This window comes from Lissotriton vulgaris, chromosome 1_1 (genome assembly GCF_964263255.1).
Source record: "Lissotriton vulgaris chromosome 1_1, aLisVul1.2, whole genome shotgun sequence".
Lineage (NCBI taxonomy): Eukaryota > Metazoa > Chordata > Amphibia > Caudata > Salamandridae > Lissotriton > Lissotriton vulgaris.
This window is the reverse complement of record NC_141685.1, coordinates 1514498216-1514518897: the sequence shown is the minus strand read 5'-3', so window position 1 is coordinate 1514518897 and position 20682 is coordinate 1514498216. Positions and strand designations below refer to the sequence as shown.

At 45.6% G+C, this 20682-nt stretch overlaps 1 protein-coding gene across 2 annotated transcripts in view; it reads right to left on the bottom strand.

The window, feature by feature from the left end:
* TUBGCP6 (tubulin gamma complex component 6) overlaps positions 1 to 20682 on the bottom strand; it is a 747379-nt gene that overhangs the window by 356737 nt on the left and 369960 nt on the right. For both annotated transcript variants that reach the window (XM_086967433.1, XM_086967436.1), the window contains exons 15-16: positions 8905 to 9043; positions 8693 to 8812 (exon numbers count right to left, since the gene is read on the bottom strand). In XM_086967433.1, coding sequence (XP_086823559.1) covers positions 8693 to 8812; positions 8905 to 9043 — 259 coding nt within the window. The remainder of the gene's footprint in view (positions 1 to 8692; positions 8813 to 8904; positions 9044 to 20682) is intronic.

Sequence of the window (20682 nt, the reverse complement as noted above, 5' to 3'; positions counted from 1 at the left end):
ATCTAGTGGGAGCTCAGCCCTTTTAAAACTGTCATTGAACATGTTAAGAAGATATGGCGCGATAGTCCCCGATGTCTTTTTATAGAGTTCGATAGGTATACCATTTGGTCCCAGTGCTTTACCAGACTGCAGTGCCCCAATGGCCTTCTGTAGCTCCTATGCGGTGAGGGCTGCGTCTAAGTCAGTCGCCACCTATGGGGTGAGTTTGGGCATATTAAGTTCTTGCACATATGTGAGGGCTTCCTCTAGGGTCATGTCAGAGGTAGAGGCATAAACCAACCGATAGTGCTGTGCCAGCATGTGCACTATCTCCTGTGGGTCTGTCGTAGTCTGCCCCTCCGCTGAGGTGAGCTGCGCTATCCGCCTGTGACCACTATCTCGTCTGTCCAGCCATGCCAGTCATTTCCCAGCTTTGTCGCCGACCTCGTACACTTTATGAAGTGTGGCCTGCAGTTTGGTTCTAGTTAGTTCTAATAAATGTGCTTGGTATTTTTGCTTATGAAATGTAAAGTATGGGATGTCTCTGCAGTGGGGTTCGCAGCATGTTGGACTTCTGCCTCATGCAGATCTAGTTCCAAGGCATGCTCCCTTCTATGTGACGTAATGGATGCAATAGCTTGGCCCCTGAGTATCGTCTTAAAGGCCTCCCAGAGTATGGTTGGGGAGTCAACTGACGAAGCGTTCCCTTGAAAATAGTTACTGGACAACATATCGATTTCCTTCTTTATTTTGGGGAACTGTAAGTATCCGGAATGAATCGGGTATATACGACGCAGCGTCAGATGGTGGTGAGTGTATGTCATAATCAGTGGGGAGTGATCAGATACCCCTCTTGGTGTAATTTCTACACTCTCTATTTTATTCAGGCTGCCAGTGGATCCCAAGAAATAATCTATTTGTGTCAAACTATTGTGGACCCCCGAGTGATATGTGTACTGGCGTGCCATCGGGTGATACCGCCTCTAGATATCGGTAAGCCATTGTGCTCTAAAAAAAAAAACGTGTCATCCCCCTCTGGCCGCCCGTGCCGGGTGTCTGTCCATGGTGTCATCTATGATGGTGTTGAAATCTCCTCCAATAAGTAAATCCCCCTCCGGTAGGTCTAACAAGAAGGCAGTAAGATCTGGGAGTGCCGCGGCGTGGAGTGCTGGGGCTACATAGGCAGATACAACATTGAGAGGTCTCCCCTCCCATTGAGCGCTAATAGACGCAAGTCGGCCTGCGCCGTCGATTTTAACCTTATGCACCAGTAAGGAGAATTGTTTCCTGACCAGTTTGCCCACACCTCTGGACCCAGAAGTAAACTCAGAGTGTGCCACCATCCTGTAACCCCATCTATCCATTGCTTTAGTGGCAGTCCCCTTGAGATGCGTTTCTTGTAACAGCACCACCATTGGTTCCCTCCTTTTAATACAGTGTAACACCAGGCCTCGTTTTATTTTGTCCCTCAACCCACGGACATTCCAGGTAAGCAAGGTGAGGGGTGGTATGTGCTCCGGGGAGTCTCTGTTCACCATATCAGCTGGGGTGCTGCGTACTGCCATAATCAGTAGGGTCCCCCGGGCGGGGCATTAGCTGTAAGCATGATCCGCATGTGCCGCCGTGTGCGCTGAAGATGCCCAAACGTGTATCATAGCCAACCTGCGAACAAATTCTAATACATAACCATTGTAACCTTCCCAACCCGGCCACCCCCCTCCCTGCCTCCCTGCCTAGCGGAATTAAAACTACCCGCCACCCCAACTCAGCAGAGTGCTTTAGACCCCAACCTTTAAACGTTACTTGCTTATACGGGAGCGGGAAGCCCAAGGAAGACAACGTTCCTCCCCCGTCCCAGAGTCCATATCGTGTGTTATGTATATATCAAGAATGTGTTCGACGTGATTTCAGGTGTGCGGTTCCTCCATGGAATCTACCAGCAGGTCAGATACAACCCCCGTGCCGTCACTCCCCGGGTTCCTCATGTAGTTGGGCCCCTTCATTTTCACCTTGTTCAGTGGGCACAGAACTGTTCTCTCTTTCGAAGTGGTGGCGCCTCTAACGTTCTCGACCAGGCTTGCCCACCCGGCGCCAACCTTCCAACCAGTCATGCGTCTCCTCTGGCGTTTCAAAGAACCATGTCTTTCCGTCCGCCAACACCCATACCTTAGCCGGGAAGAGCATCGAGTACGGAATCTCCCGGTCCCTCAGCGCCTTTTTGACCTCCAGGAAGCTCCTTCGACGTGCTGACACCGCTGCCGTATAGTCCGGAAAGAAGGAGATCACTGAGTTGTGAAGCCTGACCGGTGGAGCCACCCGGGCCGTTTGGAGAACGGCGTACCTGTCACAAAAGTTAAATATACAGGCCAGCACAGGACACGCGGGGGGGTGGGGTGGGGGGGGTCACCGGGTTTCGGCCTGCCACCTATCACCCTATGGGCGCGTTCAACTGAGAAATAGTTGGAAAGACCTTTGGGTTGTAGTCTCGTTTTTATCAAATCCTCGAAGTATAGTTTCGGCAGGACCACCTTTCCTGCTCGTCCAGTTTCGCTGCCATTCGTTTGCTGTCAGCCTCTAACTGTGTCACTTTCTTGGTTAGAATGGTATTTTCTTTAGCGAGGGACGTCATCTGCTGTTCCACGTCTGCGACTCTGGCGGACATCTTTTGGAAATCCACCCGTAGGAACGTTACATCTGTCGAGATGGAGCCCACTGTTGTCTGCACGCTGTGGAGAGCCGCCATAATATCTTCTAGCGTTACTTTGGGCGCACTTACGTCTTCTCCTCCTTTATTTGCCTGCCCTTTCGGTTCCGGCAGCGGCGGGAAGTCCTTACTGAAGGCAAATTTATCCAGCTTCCCCTGCTGGGTCGCTCGGGCCCCTCTTTCACTCATTGTGTAGTCCGCGCTACCTTATTTGGCGCCCGCTTAGCGTTCACTGCTGTCATCGGCTGCTTGTGTACTGGTTGGAACCCACTAGGAGTCCCAGTCCTCGAGCTACCACCGTCCTAACGAGCAACGTCTGAGGACTGCTGAAATCAACACCGTTAATGGGGAGAGCTCCGACAGTGTTCCTTCCGTGAATAGGCCCTTGTACTACATTTTTCTGCAGTCTAGTTATCCTGGCCGTAGTTCAGTAGATCCGGGCAGTGCGGCAGGGGGTATCACTTTTATCGGGTACTGTGGAGCGCTCCCAACGAGCTACTTATATGACAGATTGTCATCAGGTGGAGAAGGTCGGACAGGGTATAGATCTGGGTCTGTATCGTGTGGAGGATCAATGGTATAATCCGTCCAACTATCTATTGGTAACTGTGTGTCATCATCATCAGTATCATTTATATCAGGGTGAGGTAGAGCAGACTGACAAGGTGTAATGTGTAAAGGATCAAGTTGTGGTGGAGAGGAAGGAGGAAGAAATGGAAGTGTGTAAAAAGGACTAGTGCCCACATCTTTATTCTTCAATGGAATTTTACAGGAGCTGTCGTCATCCGGAAGCTTCTGTTTGGATGCCGGTTTAGCATGAATATGCCCAGTATCAGGAGGACTATAGAGTTTTTCTGTTTCGGATCCGATTTAGGTTGTACAACGTCCATGTTTGGATTCGGTTGTGGTACAGGAAGTTCTTTAGTTTTCGGCACAACTGGAATGTCCTTTCAGTGCTGAAGATTTCAGCTCCATGGAATGTTTCTTAGGTTTCGGTGTCGAAGTTTTTGGCTCCGAGCCCATTTAGTGCTTCCAGCCCATAGGTTTTAGCTCGGTAGTGGGTTTTGGCTGACTCGGTCCTGAGCCTCATTGCGAAGCCGGAAGGCAGTGCGTTGGAAACCTCTTCTCGGTGCGGACCTTGGCCTGAAGGCCATTGGATTCAAGATAGCCTGGCTGAAAAGGGGTGTTACCCCGAAACCGGTCCCAGGATGCTTGTTTCCGGTCCAGGGAAGACATGGCTTGGCAGTTCGGGCTGGACTGTTCTCATGAGGCACAGGGCCAAGAGTTGTTTGCATATAGCTGTGTCTGAACTGGGGTGGCGAAGTGAGCTAAAGAATGATGATGGATTCAACCCAAGGCCGTGAGTGTCTGAAAAGTTTCAGCACTCCATCCATCATCTCTTTCTGTTTGCTTTGTTCGCCCTCAGTTAGCAGGGTATGCCCGGACGTGGGTCCCTTGCTCACTTTGCCACTGGATTCAAGCTAGCCTGGCTGAAGAGGGGAATTACCCCAAAACCGGTCCTAGGATTCTTGTTACCGGTCCAGGGAAGACATGGCCTGGCAGTTCAGCTGGACTGTTCCCATGAGGCACAGGGCCAAGACTGATTTGCATATAGCTGTATCTGAACTGGGGTGGTGAAGTGAGCTAAAGAATGATGGATTCAACCCAGATCTGTGACTGGGTTTGAGTGTCTAAAAAGATTCAGCGCTCTGTCCATCGTCTCCTTGCGTTTGTCTTAGCCTGAAGGCAGAGGTGGTGTTGAAGCCTTAGATTTTCTAGGGACAGTGGGTGGGTCATCTGCACTCGCGTCCCCTTGTCCCTGCGGCACATCGTCGTTCTCGAGGACAATCTGTAACTCTGTTTTGGAGTTAAACGTCACTGAAGCCTGTTCTTCTTCGACCACTGAGACCTCCTCTTGTTAGGAGTCTTCACCGAAGAGATCCGGTATGTCGTCTATCTGCTGCCGCTGCATCTCTCGACGTCAAGCTTGACGATCACAGAGAGTTTTCTTCGATATGAAGGATCGGCACGCGTCACAGTCCTGTTCTTTGTGGCCTGGGGACAAGCACAAGTTACACACCTGATGCAAGTCTGTACCCGGATACTTCACGTGGCACAGGGGGCAGAATTTAAATGGAGTCCGTTTTATCGACAAGGAGTCGGACCGACGCGAAGAGGCCGCCTGCGAAATTCCAGTCGAAATGGAGATTTCTTGAGGGTCGAGTCGAACTCCAGAGAAAGGGAAACCCGTTCGTAAACAATACTGTCGAGGATAGAGTAGATTGCGCACTGAGGGGAACTTGAGGACCGATTCCAAAACGGAGTGCAGCAATACAAGTCTAAACCCGATGGCGGAAAAAAATAAATCTAACAGTGGAGTCGATGCCCATGCGCACTATCACCGAAAGGAGAAGTCACCTTACCTCGTGACTGGAAAGACTTCTTCGAAGAAAAACTACTTGCAAACATACGGACCCAACACTAGATGGCAGGAGTATGCAAAGCATGTGATCTAAAGCTCACATGCCTCGTATACATGGTTTCGACCAGACAGCCGTAAAGGTATCTATGTGGGCATCAATAAATGGAGGTAGGGGCTCCGATGTTGCTCCGCCAGCTACAGAATTTCTGTCAAAACATTGGTTTTATTCTGAATGGATGGCTGCTATATTTCTAGCTCTCCGGCTGCGCTCTGAGGCACCACTGCAAATTACACACTTTCTTCTATGGGTGGCCCATGTAATGGCTCATACTCAATTGTAAGCGAAGTATCAAGCACACTGGAGTTCTGTAGGTCAATGTATAAGTTATCATCAGTGTAATGAGGGGGCAGCAAGCCTTCTTCCACACCATCATCATCAATATCCTGGGGTGCACCCCGTTTTAGCACACAATTACATAATGGAGTCTTTGGTGATAGTCGTCACACGGTAGAGGCACAGGGTTAGAGTCAGGGTGCATGACAACTGGTTTCACATTTGTAATCTCATAGTGTGACATTTGTTGAGTCTGGGCCAATGCTGGTTCAGAATCCGGGATGGATGGCGGCACTGGATCATCCTCCGGCTGTGTCGGCACTGGCATAGGGGGTGAAGGGAACCAGTGTGGATCATGAGACCAGAGTAGAAGTCTATATCTGAATCATTACTGGCATGCAACAGGTTCCAACGGGACATATGGAATCGGGAAGGGATCCTCTTGGAGTCCCATTTCCATGGGGCCCACAGGTGTGCCAAAAGTCAGCGCACTGAAATTTACAGCATGGCCTCTTTGAAGGCCTCTAACTGCTGCGGGGTTGACAAGAAAACTTGGCGGTGAACTGAGGAATCAGCTCCATTGCAGGTGACCTCGAATGAGAGCAACTGCCTTTCAACACACTTGTATCTTCTCTTTGGATCAGAATTGCAGGATGGGTCGATCCTGCTTTGCTTTTTTTGATTTGAATTTAGATTTTGACTTACTATAGGATTTCGAGGGGAGTGGAATGGTCACAGGAACCTCATCACAGTCGTCCCCCAAACCGCCCTCCCACCCCAAAACTTGTTGCAGGATCCACATCACGGCTCGAGGGCTGCGACTTCTTGTGTTCAACGACATACAACTTCGCCTCCCGGTCTCTGATCGCATTTGGGTGCATTAGGGCACACTTGTTGTACAACTTCCAGGAGTGGGTTGAGCCAGATACCAAAGGCACACCTCATTCAGACAACTGATTCGTGCAGTCACTGCAAGTCTGCTTTTTTTGTGGGAACATCATTTCCTAGAAAACCGACAAAGATTGGAGTTGAAGTTTGAACCTATGTACTGAAGCGCGGAAAGAAAGGCACTGATGACAGTGCACACTGTAGAGCTTATATGCGGCTCCACTCTGTCACATCTGTGGCAGTGTGGAGCTAAAAATGAGCTGCATGGTGCCACCAGGTGGTGTGCAGGAGCACTGTCAGGAAAAAGTTTTGAAACCAGTCTGGAGTGAAGAGGTTATTCTAAGGTGAGGGTTTTGCACTTAGAAGTATCCATCACAAAGTGTTGCACTAAATTAAACTGAATTAGGTTCAGACTATGTCAGCTCTGTCATAATCAGTAAGACTTTTTGTACCAAATTTGTTGATCTTTGCTTATGTCTTTTGGTATGGATCAGGGCTCCGAGTGAATGGCTTCAACAAATTCACTGACCGGGTCTCATTCCACAAAAGAGCCTGACGTGGGTAAAGTGGGAGGGAGGGTTTTTCAACAGTTTTCAATGGAAATTGTATAGGAAATGTTTTAGAACTGTAAAAGCAAGGAGAGGTGATTCTTGCATCAATGTCAAACAGACCCATGTTACAGACCCATGTACAATTGTTTTTCTGAAAATCAAAAGGTGTCCAGCAGGTGCAACTATGTCACATTAAAAGTTAGGAGGATAACTGCTGGCATCACCATCTGTGGGGATAACTGATTGGAGAAGGACTGAATTCCTTAAGTGTGTTGAAAGTGCCTCATGCTCTCCACTAAAGTTGAAGATAAGACTCAGAGACTAGAAGGACCCAGAAACCTGAATAGTAGCACCCAGGGGGAGCATGACATGCGGTGGTCATTTGGGACACAAACATCAAAATTGCTCAGGAACAATGAAAATGAAGAAATTAAGAAGAAGGCTCCTTCACACCCGTGTCCTCTTTCTGATCCTCAAATGAGAGTGCTATAGGACCGGCCAGGGACCCTCTATGGACCCGAGCGTCTTGTTGTAAAATGAGAAGAAAACAGCTCCCATAAACAAAAGCTCAGCTTAGAGCCTAGAAACCTAAAATGATCTCATTAAGGTTATGGCAAGAAACAATGTGTCTGCATAGGGGTCTATGGCCATGAGATCCAGGATAAATAGCAGATTGCTGTATTTGCATAGTTTGTTCTTGCTGTGCACGTAGGGCCAGATGTACGACAATTGCATTTTGCGACTCGCAAATTTGTGCCGCTTTGCGATTCCCAATTTGCGAGTCGCAAAATGCAATGTACAACAGTGTCTCAGAGACTTTGCGACTCCCAATGGGGTCGCAAATTGCATCCCTCATCAATATTCATGAGGCAAGCACAATTTGCAACCCCATTGGGAATGGATAGCACTCCAAGGGATGGTGGCCTGCTGGGGTCAGAAGACTACCATGTACGGGACTACTTTTCACATAAAGCAGGTTTTTTAAAAATACAGCCCGTTTTCCTTGAAGGAAAACGGGATGTATTTACAAAACAAAAATAAAACTTTTCAGTTTCATTTTTTAAGGGCAGGCAGCGGTCCCTGGGCCCACTTCCTGCTCTTAAAAAATATTTACATTTTTGGCTTCTGCAACAATGAGTGACTTATATATGAGAGTTCATTGACCTAGGCTGTTGTACAAATTTACAAAGGAAGCATCAAACCAAAAATGGAAGTTATCTTTTTACACCAATATTTTGTTGTAGCTCAAAACCAGGCGTTAATTTCACACAAGATCTAGTTCAGGAGGGAGTCTGAAGCCAACCAGATCTGGTTTTGCTTTTCGGTTGGACCTTCAACACTGAAGAATTGATGGTCACTTCTGACTCCAGCTCCTTCATGTGACAGGCAGGATAAGGACATTACTGAAAAGGCTGGGGTCAAAGCTTCTTAACTCGTCACAGGTTTCCTAAGAGTGGATTCCCATAACATTTCTGCTCTTACATTCCATTACACATGAGAGGTGGAAGAAATATCCATTCCTGGGTCGGAGAGAGTATATCTTAATATAACGTCTAAAATATTAAGTAAGAGGAGGAAGTCGAACTTACAATGGGTGGTTGTGGTTTACAGACTAATATTTATATGCAGTTAGCATTTGCCTGGCAGAACTGTTGAGAGTTTATTTACTAATGGTCAATACACAGCTGAAAACAAAACTAATTGCTTTGATATTCAAACAAATAATTGCCCGTTAGATACTTCAGTCAATACATGTTCAAAATTTAAAAGCAAACCCTGAAAGTGAAAATCAGAAAATGTGGGAGTAAACTAACCTGAGAATGCCCATTTGCCAAATGAGTGATCGCTAAGTCCATGCTGTCCGGAACTGTTGACTGTGAAACAATGCCTACCTCTTTATTCAACTCCCTTCTGAAAAATTGTTCAAGCAGCTCCTAAATTTAACAGTGAGAAACATTGATAACCAAATTTGGACAGTAACAATAATATATGTCTAGTTTATTTTAGTATTCACATTAAAATGCACCTGGGTATGTCTTTCGTCTTCTGAAAGAAATTTGAGACGGGCTGTTTCCAGTTTGTGCCTCTGGATTTTCCACAAGGCCCTTCGCTCTTTACGTGCTGCTTCTTCAGATAATTTACTGTAATGATCAATCAATTCCTGCCTAAAAAGCAATCATATCACACAAGACTGCAGTCAAAATACATATACACACTAGGCTGTATAAAGGTTTTAAAACATTGTGCAGCATTACAAAACCTGTTCTGATTTCCTGGAGAAAGATTGTAAAGGTGGGTAAAGCGATGGATGGAGTTATCCTTTCTACTCCCTCCTTCGAAAGGATTCTTGAGCACTTTCTATAGTGTTGAGGAATTAAAATTATGATAGTTTGACAAGGACATGTTGTTTCTTGCCTCTACTATCTGATTTATCTTGGCTCCTACTTGAGCCTAAGCTGAAAGGACAAACAGCAGCAGGCTTCATTTAGCATTTCTTTCAACAAGCACATCATTTTCATTATTTTGTGTGAATAAACTTGGTAAAGGCACACACATTTAATTGCCTATAAAAACACTTTTGATAAAAGAGAATCAATGGAAGACAGGGTGCATTTAATGTTGATTAGAACCCACCCTAACAGAGATCTCATGGACTGGGTCCAATATGGCAAATATATTTTAAAATTTCGTTTTCCAGGATCCCATATGTGGGCCGCATTGTACAGTGTGTCAAGAAATCCAGATTTAAGTTTGCTCATTCCAGAATCCATAGTTAGTTCTTTTAGAATGACACAGTTCTTTAAAAAAAAAATGAATGTTTAATGGAATCAAAAAACAAAGGTTGGTATAAAAGTTTGAAAACTCTAGTAAAAAGAGTTAAGAAGCCCCAAACAACTCCTTCTGCAGGCCGATTTAGGGCCAAATGTATGAAGCTATTTAGTGGTCTCAAAGCAGTTACCGAACCACAAAATTGGTTTAGAAATGCATTCCAGAGGGGCATTTTTAAGGTGCACCTTTCAAACCGCTATTCACAATGATGTCATGTATGTATCAGTGGTCTGTGCCCGTACTTTTTGTCACAAAAAATTGATAGGTTACAGACCCCTCAAACCCATTCTAAAAGGGACTCCTTCCCCTTAGTCCAAGTTTAAAAAAATGTTTGGGAGTGGGCAGAGCCAACTTAACTTAGAGAAAAAAAAGTTTACATATTTTTATACACATTTCCAGAAGCCCTACCTTATCGTAGCACAACTCTTCTCTTCCCCATTTTGTGCTCAGCTCTCTCTCCCATGTCCTCTACTATCAGCTCCTAGTGCCACACTAGAGTTGATCATGGCAGTTCACCGCTGCTGTGCTAAGATACGCAACAAAGGGCTCTCATCTATTCAGTACCCAAAGAGCTTCCATTTGTCTGGCAGTGTCAGCACTGGAAACCACGATAACTAGCTCATGCTGTCTCTCTTCTGTGGTTTGGTCACTATTTACACCTGCTGTACCATCAGAAGGAGGGCGTGGGGCTACATGAGGACTGGTGACGCAGTCAACACGGTGCTGTGCATGATGCCGAAACTTCTCATCAACCTTAGGCAGATCAGGCAAGCAGCAGCACCAACATGCTACCTGTCAGTAACTGCTTAGCATTCACTGCTGGCAATAATTTAAATTTTTGGTGAATCGTGAGGTATTTAATGTGTCACCAAGTGTATGAAGCTCTTAATTAAATGACAGTGATTGTTGGTCCAGTAATGTGGGAAGAAAAATGCTTCGTATTTATTAAACTAACCCCAGAGAAGTGGCACATGTTATCATCGCGGTGGTAGGTGACGGCTGCATCCAATGCAGGAATTCCAAAATGCATGTCCAATAGAAACTTCAAACATGGAGCACTGTATTTGCATCTCTTATAAAAGTCTAAAAGAACAAAACTATGGCAAATAATGTGCCTCTCCCCCCCCGCATTTAAAAACAAAGTTAAATGAATGCAAATAAACTGTGATAAAAAGCCATAAGGAAAAGTTTCAGGCCTTCAAAACAAAAGAGAAATAGGGAAAAAACAGAAGCCAAGAGCCCCTGTCCTCTACTATATTACAAAATCCAATTCAGCCAAAGCACACCCACCCAACCCAACACCATCACAATCCCCTTCTCATATTAATAAATTTAACAAACTCTGTCTCACATCTTCCTACCATATTCCCTCCACGGGGGAAATACATATCTCAAAGAGTATCTCCTTTCTTTCCCTTTGCTGTAAAAACTATGATTCGGTCTTCATCAAACATTCCACTACAATTAGGGCACTGTTTACCCTAGCTTGTTGGCACATACTTTAGTACCCTCCAGAAACAAAGATATAAATGCGTTTAACATCCTTCCAACAAAAATAATGCAAAATCTATCCTAATAATGTTCTACTCTGTCTTCTGCCAAAAGACCTACAATATTCCATTATCCAAATCCCTAAACAAAAACAGCCAAAGAGGAACTGCTGTTGGTTTAGCACTGTACTATGATGGCTTAAGTAGTATTTTACCCAAAAGAAGAAATACTTTGCCAGGATTAGTAAACCCTCTTGCTGCTTTCGGGCTCACTACAGACGACATTTTGCATATCCAATTCTTAAAGACAACAAACAACATCTGATTGAGATACAAGAGAGTATAGGTTTTTTTCAAAGTGTGTTTTATTTTCTAACATACAGTATAAGAGGTGTAAAAAAACAGTGGCACAGGCATTTCACTGAGACAAAGAAGATTGCTGAAGGATTAGTGTGCCTCAGTAACTTGAAAATGGGATGTTAGCCAGAATTTCATCTTTGACATAATATATGCATCACTCTAAGCTTCTGAGCGGTTTAAAAGAAGTACATTTTCCATTTAACCTCTGTGCCAACTCGCCTGCTCCATTAAACAAGCAGCATACAATAAATAGTCTTTGTTGAAACATCTAGGACTACCCCATCTGCACCAACAAAGTTCAAGAAGCATGCCAATTTACCCCTCACAAATGAAAGGTGCACTGTCATCACAAGAAACTTTGAATATTCTTGTCCCTCCTTATTCAAAAGTATGTCCATTCGTGGCTAGGCACCGTCACACTACATGAGCATTGCTGCCCACATTGTGGCAGAAATTAAGACCATTAAGTCAGATCACCATTTTGCAAGAATGGATACCAGCATACTACGTACGCTGACAAAATATCCTTAACTACCACCTTGATTAAAGGGCTTTTATTATAGCAGGTGTTAGTGGCGTGGACATGGATGATCATAAAATGTGAAGAATGCCCAAGGTTGTGAAATGGATGCCCACAATGTGGCAAATTACCAACACTTTTCCAGGTCAAGCATTAAGCCAGGTTTTGTGACCGTTGTGCAATGGATGATTTTAATATGCCAGGAATTACCAGCGAACTTCATAGACTGTCATTACGCCGTGGGTGGAAAGTGTCATGCCATGGATGTGCACAATATGTTGAGAATGTCCACAATTCTGTCAGGACCTAGCATTGTGCCAAAAAGAGGCACTAGCAGATTAAGGATGGCCATTGCATACCAGCAGGGAAATATTACTTTCCTGATGTCCTAGTTTTGCATGCAGTACCACAGGACACTTTGTTATATTCAGAAAGTCTATCTGTAGTTGGGAGTGCTCAACTCAAAGTTCACAGAGTGGTGATACCTTCACAAATAGCACAAAATGCCATTTTGTAATGCATTTTTCAAGTTTAAGAACTTCCTCTTACAAAGCAGTAAGATCACATTACAGCACCTATCTGAAAGAAATGAACTTTATTATCCTAAATAACCTCTAACCCTAAGGCAGTGAAAGAGAAAATTAAGGTGCCGATCAGGTTAAAAGCATAGGCTTTTCCCAGCAGGCACTGCAGAGGCAATTTACCCCAGAACCCCAGTTATTTTTAAACGACCACACATAATATGCTTACAAAAGAAAAATACTTAAAACATCATTGACAACCGGGGGTGGACGGAGGGTTGTTTAGGACTTTACTGAGGCTTCCTATGATGCAGTGCTAGAATTACAAGTATTTCCTTCTACAATGTAGGATCCTCACTGATAGTCATAAAAATGGAACACAATAGCAAGCACTTTCCCAATCCACATTTCCAATAAGCTACAGAAAGAAAAGTATCACTCTACGTAGATGGAAATCTAGAACCTAAAAGAAATCTCCACCACATACATTTCTTACTGCTGCCTGACCTATTAAAGTGTCTGCTCTTGAATCCTCATCCAATCAATAATGCTTGGAAAAGCTGTGCACTGATCTCCATGCGGCCTTATCCGGACAGCAGATGCTCTGTTACCTTGTGTAGAGTTGTGTTGTAATATAATAAGTCCAGTAGCCGGGATGTAGAATAAAGATGAAGGTTTATGGATAACAGTTCTTAGATGGTCTTGTAGAAGAGGAGTAGTATTCAACCCCACCAGGAACAGCCTCTCTACTGCTCAACCCATACTCCAACTGACACCACATCCAGGCAACCTCACATTCCATTACATCACCATGAACACCAACATTCCACAGCACATTCACACTGGCTGAGGAGCAAGGGGAGAGAAGCAGGAAATATGCATTATACCATAAACCAGATAGAACAAGTTAGCTCTAGGTTTCCAAGTGAGAGGCTTGTTAGTTAACAGATAACGAAAAGCAATACATAAAACTATTTACCTGACTGCTGTCTGCTTCGATGAAGTCGTACCAGTTCTGAGTGGGCCATCTTTAACAATTTAAGTGGTTTGTCTTACAAACTTACTTAGTTTTGTGCAAATAAAATGTAATGACTTTTCTGACATCTAAGAAATGAAATTGTTTCTATGCTGGTGAAGGACTGGTAACAAAATACTGGTAGTGAGATTGTTTTAAATGAAAGGAGGAGGTCTAATCGGTTGAAACATTTTCTTTAATCCTGCCAAGAAGTTGTTAATGACTGGAACCCTAAAGCAAGACCTTTTTGCCATCGCTTTATGTATGCGGTAATAGTGGCATAATGGACTTTGATGGAAGCGTACTGCAATCTTGATTGAGCGAGGTGGAGCAAATAAGGAAAGATTACATTCTATTGACAGTTTATAGGTTCATGGTTGTTATTTAAGCACCATGTGACAAACCTCTTCGACGTAAATGCAGAAGACACAGTCGTGGGAGGCTGCTTAGATGTTTTAAGAATGTTCATACAGTCTAGTTGCAAAATAAAATGTCCTTTTTAAATGATTTTAGGAGCCTTGCTCCCAAATGCAATGACTGTAAATTGGGATGGAGAATGTTTTATTCTATTCTCAATAGAAGGTCTGTTTGCATGGCAACTTCTTGTAGGGTCTCAAAGAGAGTTTAAGTAGCCCTAGATACCACCACTGTCTCAGCGCCACTCTGGTGCTATTAGAATAATCTTGGCATTGGATAGCTTTAGGTTAACCAGCACTGATGAAACTAGTGAAATTGGAGGGAAAGCATAGTTGTAGGAGAGTAGGATCGGCTTCTTAAAGTTACCCCTACTTTTTGCTAATGTTTCACTATTTTTCGACTTTAGTCTGGCTGCCTGCTATCCAGGACCCCAGCCTAGCTGCTTCCTCTCTAAAATGATTCCATTTACTTTAGGTACACTCCAGATTGGATACTGAAGTACCCTTAGGAGTCCCTAGTATATGGTACACTAGGTACCCAGGGTATAGGTACCCCAGAGGCCTACCAGGGGCTGAAGCATGTATTATGCCACCTCTGGGCAGCCTTCCAAAATGACACCATAAGGTCTGCGACTGCAGCCTGTGTAAGGTGGTGTATGCACCCCTTACTTAGATGTAGGTTCCCTATATCTACCTTATATCACTGCACATATAAACCAGTCACCCCTACGGCAGGCCTTATCAATCCTGAAGACAGGGTGCTGGGTTTTGTGTGAGAGGGTGCCCATGCATGAGCAGGGCCCCTATGCAGTCTTCGGAATCTATTCTCTAGGTTTGTTCTGTAATGAAGCCAGACCATATACTCTTAAGTGCATTATAACCTCGCGATAAATGCTAAATTTGGAATGGCTGCAAGGAAACATGTTGTGTTTGGTGTCAAACACCTTGAAATCATACCCCCGCCAGTTCTGGCGGCAGGGGTATGATTCCACCCTCCTAGAGGGAGAAACATGGCCACACCGGTACACTCGGTACCAGCTTAACAGAACCCTGGCATCACAAAATGGGTGCTGCAGCCACAGACACGAGTCTGGCCTCCTTCTGCTGCACGAAACTCTGGCAGGGGAGGTCTGGACAATAGGTTTCCTGTCACAGGGAGGTGTAACCACCTCCCAGACAGGCTTTAGTGTATTGGGGCTGGGTGGGTGCACTCCAAGAGTGCTTTGAAGTCAGCACTGGGGGCACATTTGATGTCCCTGTGCATAGCCCAGTTCAAAACGGTTGCAGGGGCTACCAGCCCATGCTCTGGCGCAAAACTGGACAAAGGAAATGGGTGTAGCCATCCCTCATCAAAAACCCTCCCATAGGTTGGTCCCCCAGAGTTTGTCCCACCCCTTCCTTGGGTATAAAGTAGGAACCCCTGACTACAGGACTTTAGATTTCCCTGGACAAAACTCTGACACTGAATCCTGGAACTTCGACGATCTGCACCACGCTGAATGACTGAAGAATTTACCTTGGAGTAAAGGAGTTACTTCCCTGCTCTGCAGGCACCAAAGACGCATCTGACCGGTTTGACTCTCCAAAGCTCCTGCCGGACTCTGAAGAATTTTCAACACAGAGGTGGATTTCCAGACTTCCCAGAGGCCGACCTGAGTCCCCAGGCAAGCTGAGACCCGTAGCCCTCGTGGGTACTGTGGAACCGGAACCCCTGGACACCGTGCACATTTGCAAGCGCATCTGCTTCTCCACAATCCTTGAGGCTGTGCATTGGGTTACTTGTAGCCCAGACCCCGAGCAGCATTTCCACCAAAGACTGCTGGCCTACACTCCATGAGTGTTCCGTGAGCCGGCCCTTTATGTTTTCTCTCGAGGTACCTTCGCGATCCCTAGTCCGTTGACTGGTGGGTCCCCGAGAAGGCAACTTTAATTTTCCTTGGGCTTCCCTGGTTGCTCCAGACGTGCCCTGACTTTCCATCGCTTTGGGAGTCCCCTGGACCTTGCTGGCCCACACCGAAGGATCTTTTCTATTCCTGCGTGGGTTGCTGTTGCCAAATCTTGTTGTGTTCAATCCGAGCACCGACGCCGCAGCACTCAACATCCTTTGTGGGACAGCTCGAATCCAGCTCCTGGCCGTCATCGATGCCTCCTGATCCTCGTGGCTGCAGAGTCAAGCTTTACCTCTTCGCACCTGAAGCACCCGACATTGGTGGGCATTCGACTATTGTGCACCTGGTCACTGGCAAGTGACCCAGGCTCTGTCCCCTCTGCTTTCAGGTTCCTCACATCTTCGATCCAGGCTTGGATCACACAGGACACTTTTCTTTTTCACACCATTTAAATCAACGAAGATTCCCGACATCATTTGACACCTATGCACCCGGCTTCCCAGCGTGAGGTAACTCGAGTACTCCGGTGCTCCCATGTGTGTTGGCCCTAGAACCCCTTAAGTCTGAAGGGGTTTGCTCAAATTCCTCTCCTAAGTGTCCTTAATCTTTAAAATTCCATCTGCGACTTTCCCCATAGAAGCTAATGGCACTCGCGGCTGGGTTCTCACACTGCAGGCGTCCCCCATGGGTCCCCTGTGTCACTACCTTGGGTGGTTCCTTGGGGTCCCAGCGATTCTACAGGCTTTAGGCCTTGGATCTAATCAAGTCGTGGTTCTTATACCCCTTTCTTAATATACGGTTTGCCCCCCCCCCCCCACCTCCCCCCCCCCCAGGGGCCCAGAGTATATTGTGTTATTTACTGAAGTTCTATTTTGTTTAAAGTGTGTACCTTGCTCTGTAATCTCATAAAGAGATTACTAGAGAGTGTTTAGTAATAAATACATATATTTTATATATACCTGGTGTGGTTCTCCTTTCATTTAGCCATTCAAGAGATTACAATCTGGTAAACCAAGCTTCTTTATACTCCTTCAAGACTTAGCCTGAAGGCTGCTCTCCATAGATACCACTAGGATAGCTTTCAATAAAGGTTGTCTTAAACCTATCATCATTAAGTGTTGTTAAGACTGGTGCAAGGTGCTCACTATAACTAGTGGACAGCATATGCCAGGCCAACTTTCCACAATAGTGACATATTTGAAACCAATTGATCAAAGGGGCATTGTCCAAGGACTCTGGTTCACACATTCTTGATGTGAAGCTTGGTCATTTATGTTTTGCCTGATGGTGAATACATTTACGTCAGGAAAACCCTAGTCCTGAAAAAATGTTTATCAAGAACCCATGGTCCGACTCTCATTTCTGACTGTCTACAATCAGCTTAGAAGATCTGTTTGGCAGATCTTTTTGGCATGTGAACTGCTTGAATGAATACATTTGTCAGCAGCCAATCCCAAACTAAGACTCTAGTAGGAGAGTCCTTGTCCTAGTGTCCCCTGCTTGTTAAAATAATGCATAGTTGTGAATTGTCAGTTTGTATAAAAATCCTGTTTGCAATCACAGATAGAACAAACACTTTCAAAGCTAGATTATTTAAGTAGTTGTTTCGAGGATCATAATCCTTGCACTGGGAGATCTTGCAGATACGCACTCCACTCACAATAGTACAGCATAGAAGGTTTTGAAAGAAGAGCGTTTTCTTTAACGGTTTCTTCTCTTGTACCATCATAGCAGAGACTTTGAATTGTGCTGTAGGAACTACTTTTCCTCCCAATTGTCCTTCCATAGGGACCATTGCTCCTCTAGGCTCTGCTGTAAATATCTGTAATGGCTGCCCTTCTGCTGGCTCTTTGGAGAGGGAGAATGATGGAGAGTGACTCCAGCCTATCATCCCCATAGCATAGGGATTAGGACTATAGACAGGGCCCCTGTCTTACATATATTAGGGCATTTTCGTGTCATTTTCCTTAAAGTAGGGATGATGAATTTAAGTTAGGGGATAGATATATAAGTATTAGTCATGATTTGCTCATTTGCTAACATGCTGGGATATTTTCCATGGAGCTATGCATATTGTGGGCTCCGTAGGCCTTAAACGAGACAGACTCCATTTTGCTTTCTGCCTGGTAGCTCGAGAAGGCCTTCTAGGTCAAGTGTAATGTTTTAGTTTTAAGCTGTTGTTCGCTTGGAGAGAACCGGCTCGGACTGGCCCTTATCGAAGGAATGTATTTTTCTCCACTCCGAAGACACAACTTCAGGCCGGCCGGCTGGGAAAGTGTCCTTGGTACGGGGAGGTACAAGAATTTGGTGGGCGGCAGGTTACTGGCCGTGAATTTCCATGAAGGAACGGACTTTGATATTAGCGAAGGTGTTAGTCAGTTTTTCAGTTAGTCCGTAGGCGGCATCTAGCCGTTAGCATCTCTGCCATTAATTATCTCATGGCGGACAGTCGCCATCTTTGAAGTCCTAGAAAGATTTAAGACCGAAACTCTCTGAGAAAGACTGAAGGAGAATTAGCGCGGAGCGCACTGAGACAGAGAGAGAGAGAGACGGTAGCTAATAACCAGCAAGGTTCCGGTGCCCTGGAGGGAAGCAGACGAGGTTGAGCCTAGCGGTGCAGACGTGTACTTGTGACGGCTGGGGTGTGACTGCAAGGCGAGCCAGGACACAGAGACGAGAAGGGAACCTAGATGACTGCCGAGCCCAGACTTCATATTAACCAGGTGATGTCCGTCCATTGCTCATAGAACGTGCACTCTAATCTTTACCTTTTCTTTGCAGAAGTTATGTTGCATAGTAATGTGATTTGTGTCTACTGTTAATAAATATCCTAATTCTTATGGAATTATCATGTGCCTCGTGTTCATGTTCAATCTCGGTAAACGCATCTCCTAGTTGAGCGTTGTTTATGTGAGCGGATGTGAAATCCCGATCAGGTAAATAGTGATCGAACAAAGAGGGAGTGAGTGGACCTTTGATGCCAAGAATAGGAGGTACACCATATATTTTGGGAACCGTATCAAACGTCATTATTATAGTTTTATCCCGAGTAGGTAACTGAGATATTACCCTGATGATTGTTCATAGGAATGTGGTCGTCGTTGATATACGGCGTTAGTGAGAACACTGGGGAGGATTACCAGTGCCGATACCCACAGGATTGTGGCTTGAATAAGTGAGAGCGCTAGGAGGTCGAACTAGCGTGTAGTTTCGCAGGATTGCGAACAGTTTGGAAAAGGGAGCATTGGGTTCTGCAGGCCCATGTGTAGACGCACCGGATTGTGTGTCAGATCTGCCCTCGGGTAGACCGGTCTGGGTCGGGGTGGCCGCGAGACCAACTGATGTGAACAAGATATTGTAGAAAATCTATGTATATTCCCCATCCTTAGGTACGACCTGTATATATATCCGTACATCTATCCATTGTGAATACTGTCTAAGGAGGGAAGGTGAGTACGTTTTGGCTGGGTCATAGGGGCCCCTGGGGGCTGATCCCATTTCAACGGAAAATCCAGCCATAACAATATCTCATATTAAGAATTGCACTGGCTACTAGAAAAATGCACTATGGAATGGACCACTACAGGAATTAAATCTGTTAAGCTACTGGATGTGGGATTTGCATCAATCAACTACATTTCTGTAAAATAATATAAACGCTTTCCACAAAGGGACACACTTGTCCCTTTCGAGTGCCTAGAGTTGCTCCTAGGCTGCCGAGAAGCTATACTGGTGACAACGTTGATTTTTCAAGGTTGATATGCAAGCATAGGAATCCTAACAAGTTGGCGGTGTGGTATTCAAACTATGCATGATGAACAACTTGGGCCTTTATCAACCAGCTGTCCAGGTAGGGATAGATGCAGTGGCGTAGTGAACCCCATGCTTTCACAGCTTAAGCGGTGGTGGTGCTGACACCGTTATTTACGTTATTGTGGCTGCACCGTTATTGCAGCCACAAAACATTGTAAGAGAAACTATAACAGAGGAGGAGAGGAGACAAGGAGGCCCACAGGGTGAAATCATTAGGGAAAGAGAGGAAAATAGTTTGCAGAAGCATAGATTCCATGAATGCAGTAGGTGCAGTTCTATATTTTATCATTTGAATACCAAGTGGGAGCCCATTTTTTACTTGCACTAAGGGCCACAAAACATTGTCTACACTACGGAGACTGTGTGAGAGAGAGAAAGAGGGAGGGCTGAAAGGAAGAGTGAAATGAATGACATATACAAAGAAAGAAAGAAACTTACAAGAAGAGGGGGCGCTAGAGGGCGCACAGGCAGAATGGCTGACCACTCATGAGGCTCCTGATGCCCGTACCTCTAAATCCTACATTTATCCTACACAATTGGGAAGAAATATGGCTGAAACCTTGCAATGCTGCAGATAAGGGGGGAACCTACCCTCGCTGAAAAAACTGAGCCGATCGGTGGATGTATGCCCAAACGCTGACAGGTTGTACTTTTGGCCGCAGGAGGCGCTGGGTTGATGTGGAGATCTGTTGCGGCGTGGCTCGCCAGGCAAATCCGGGGCTTCGTTGGCGGTAGCTGGGCCGCATGGCGGACGGCGCAGAGCGGCTGGAGAAACGAGTGCGGGACGACACGCACAGCTGCGGCGGGGCAAAAAAGAGGACCAGAGGAGTAAGCCGAAGCTGGGGGCAGCAAGGTACAGAGGCAGGCAGGGAGCGGAGAGGCCAGACACGGCGGGGGACTGACACAGGCCTAGGGCCGACTGGCAGGAGGACCGCGAGCAGGGTGAAGGCC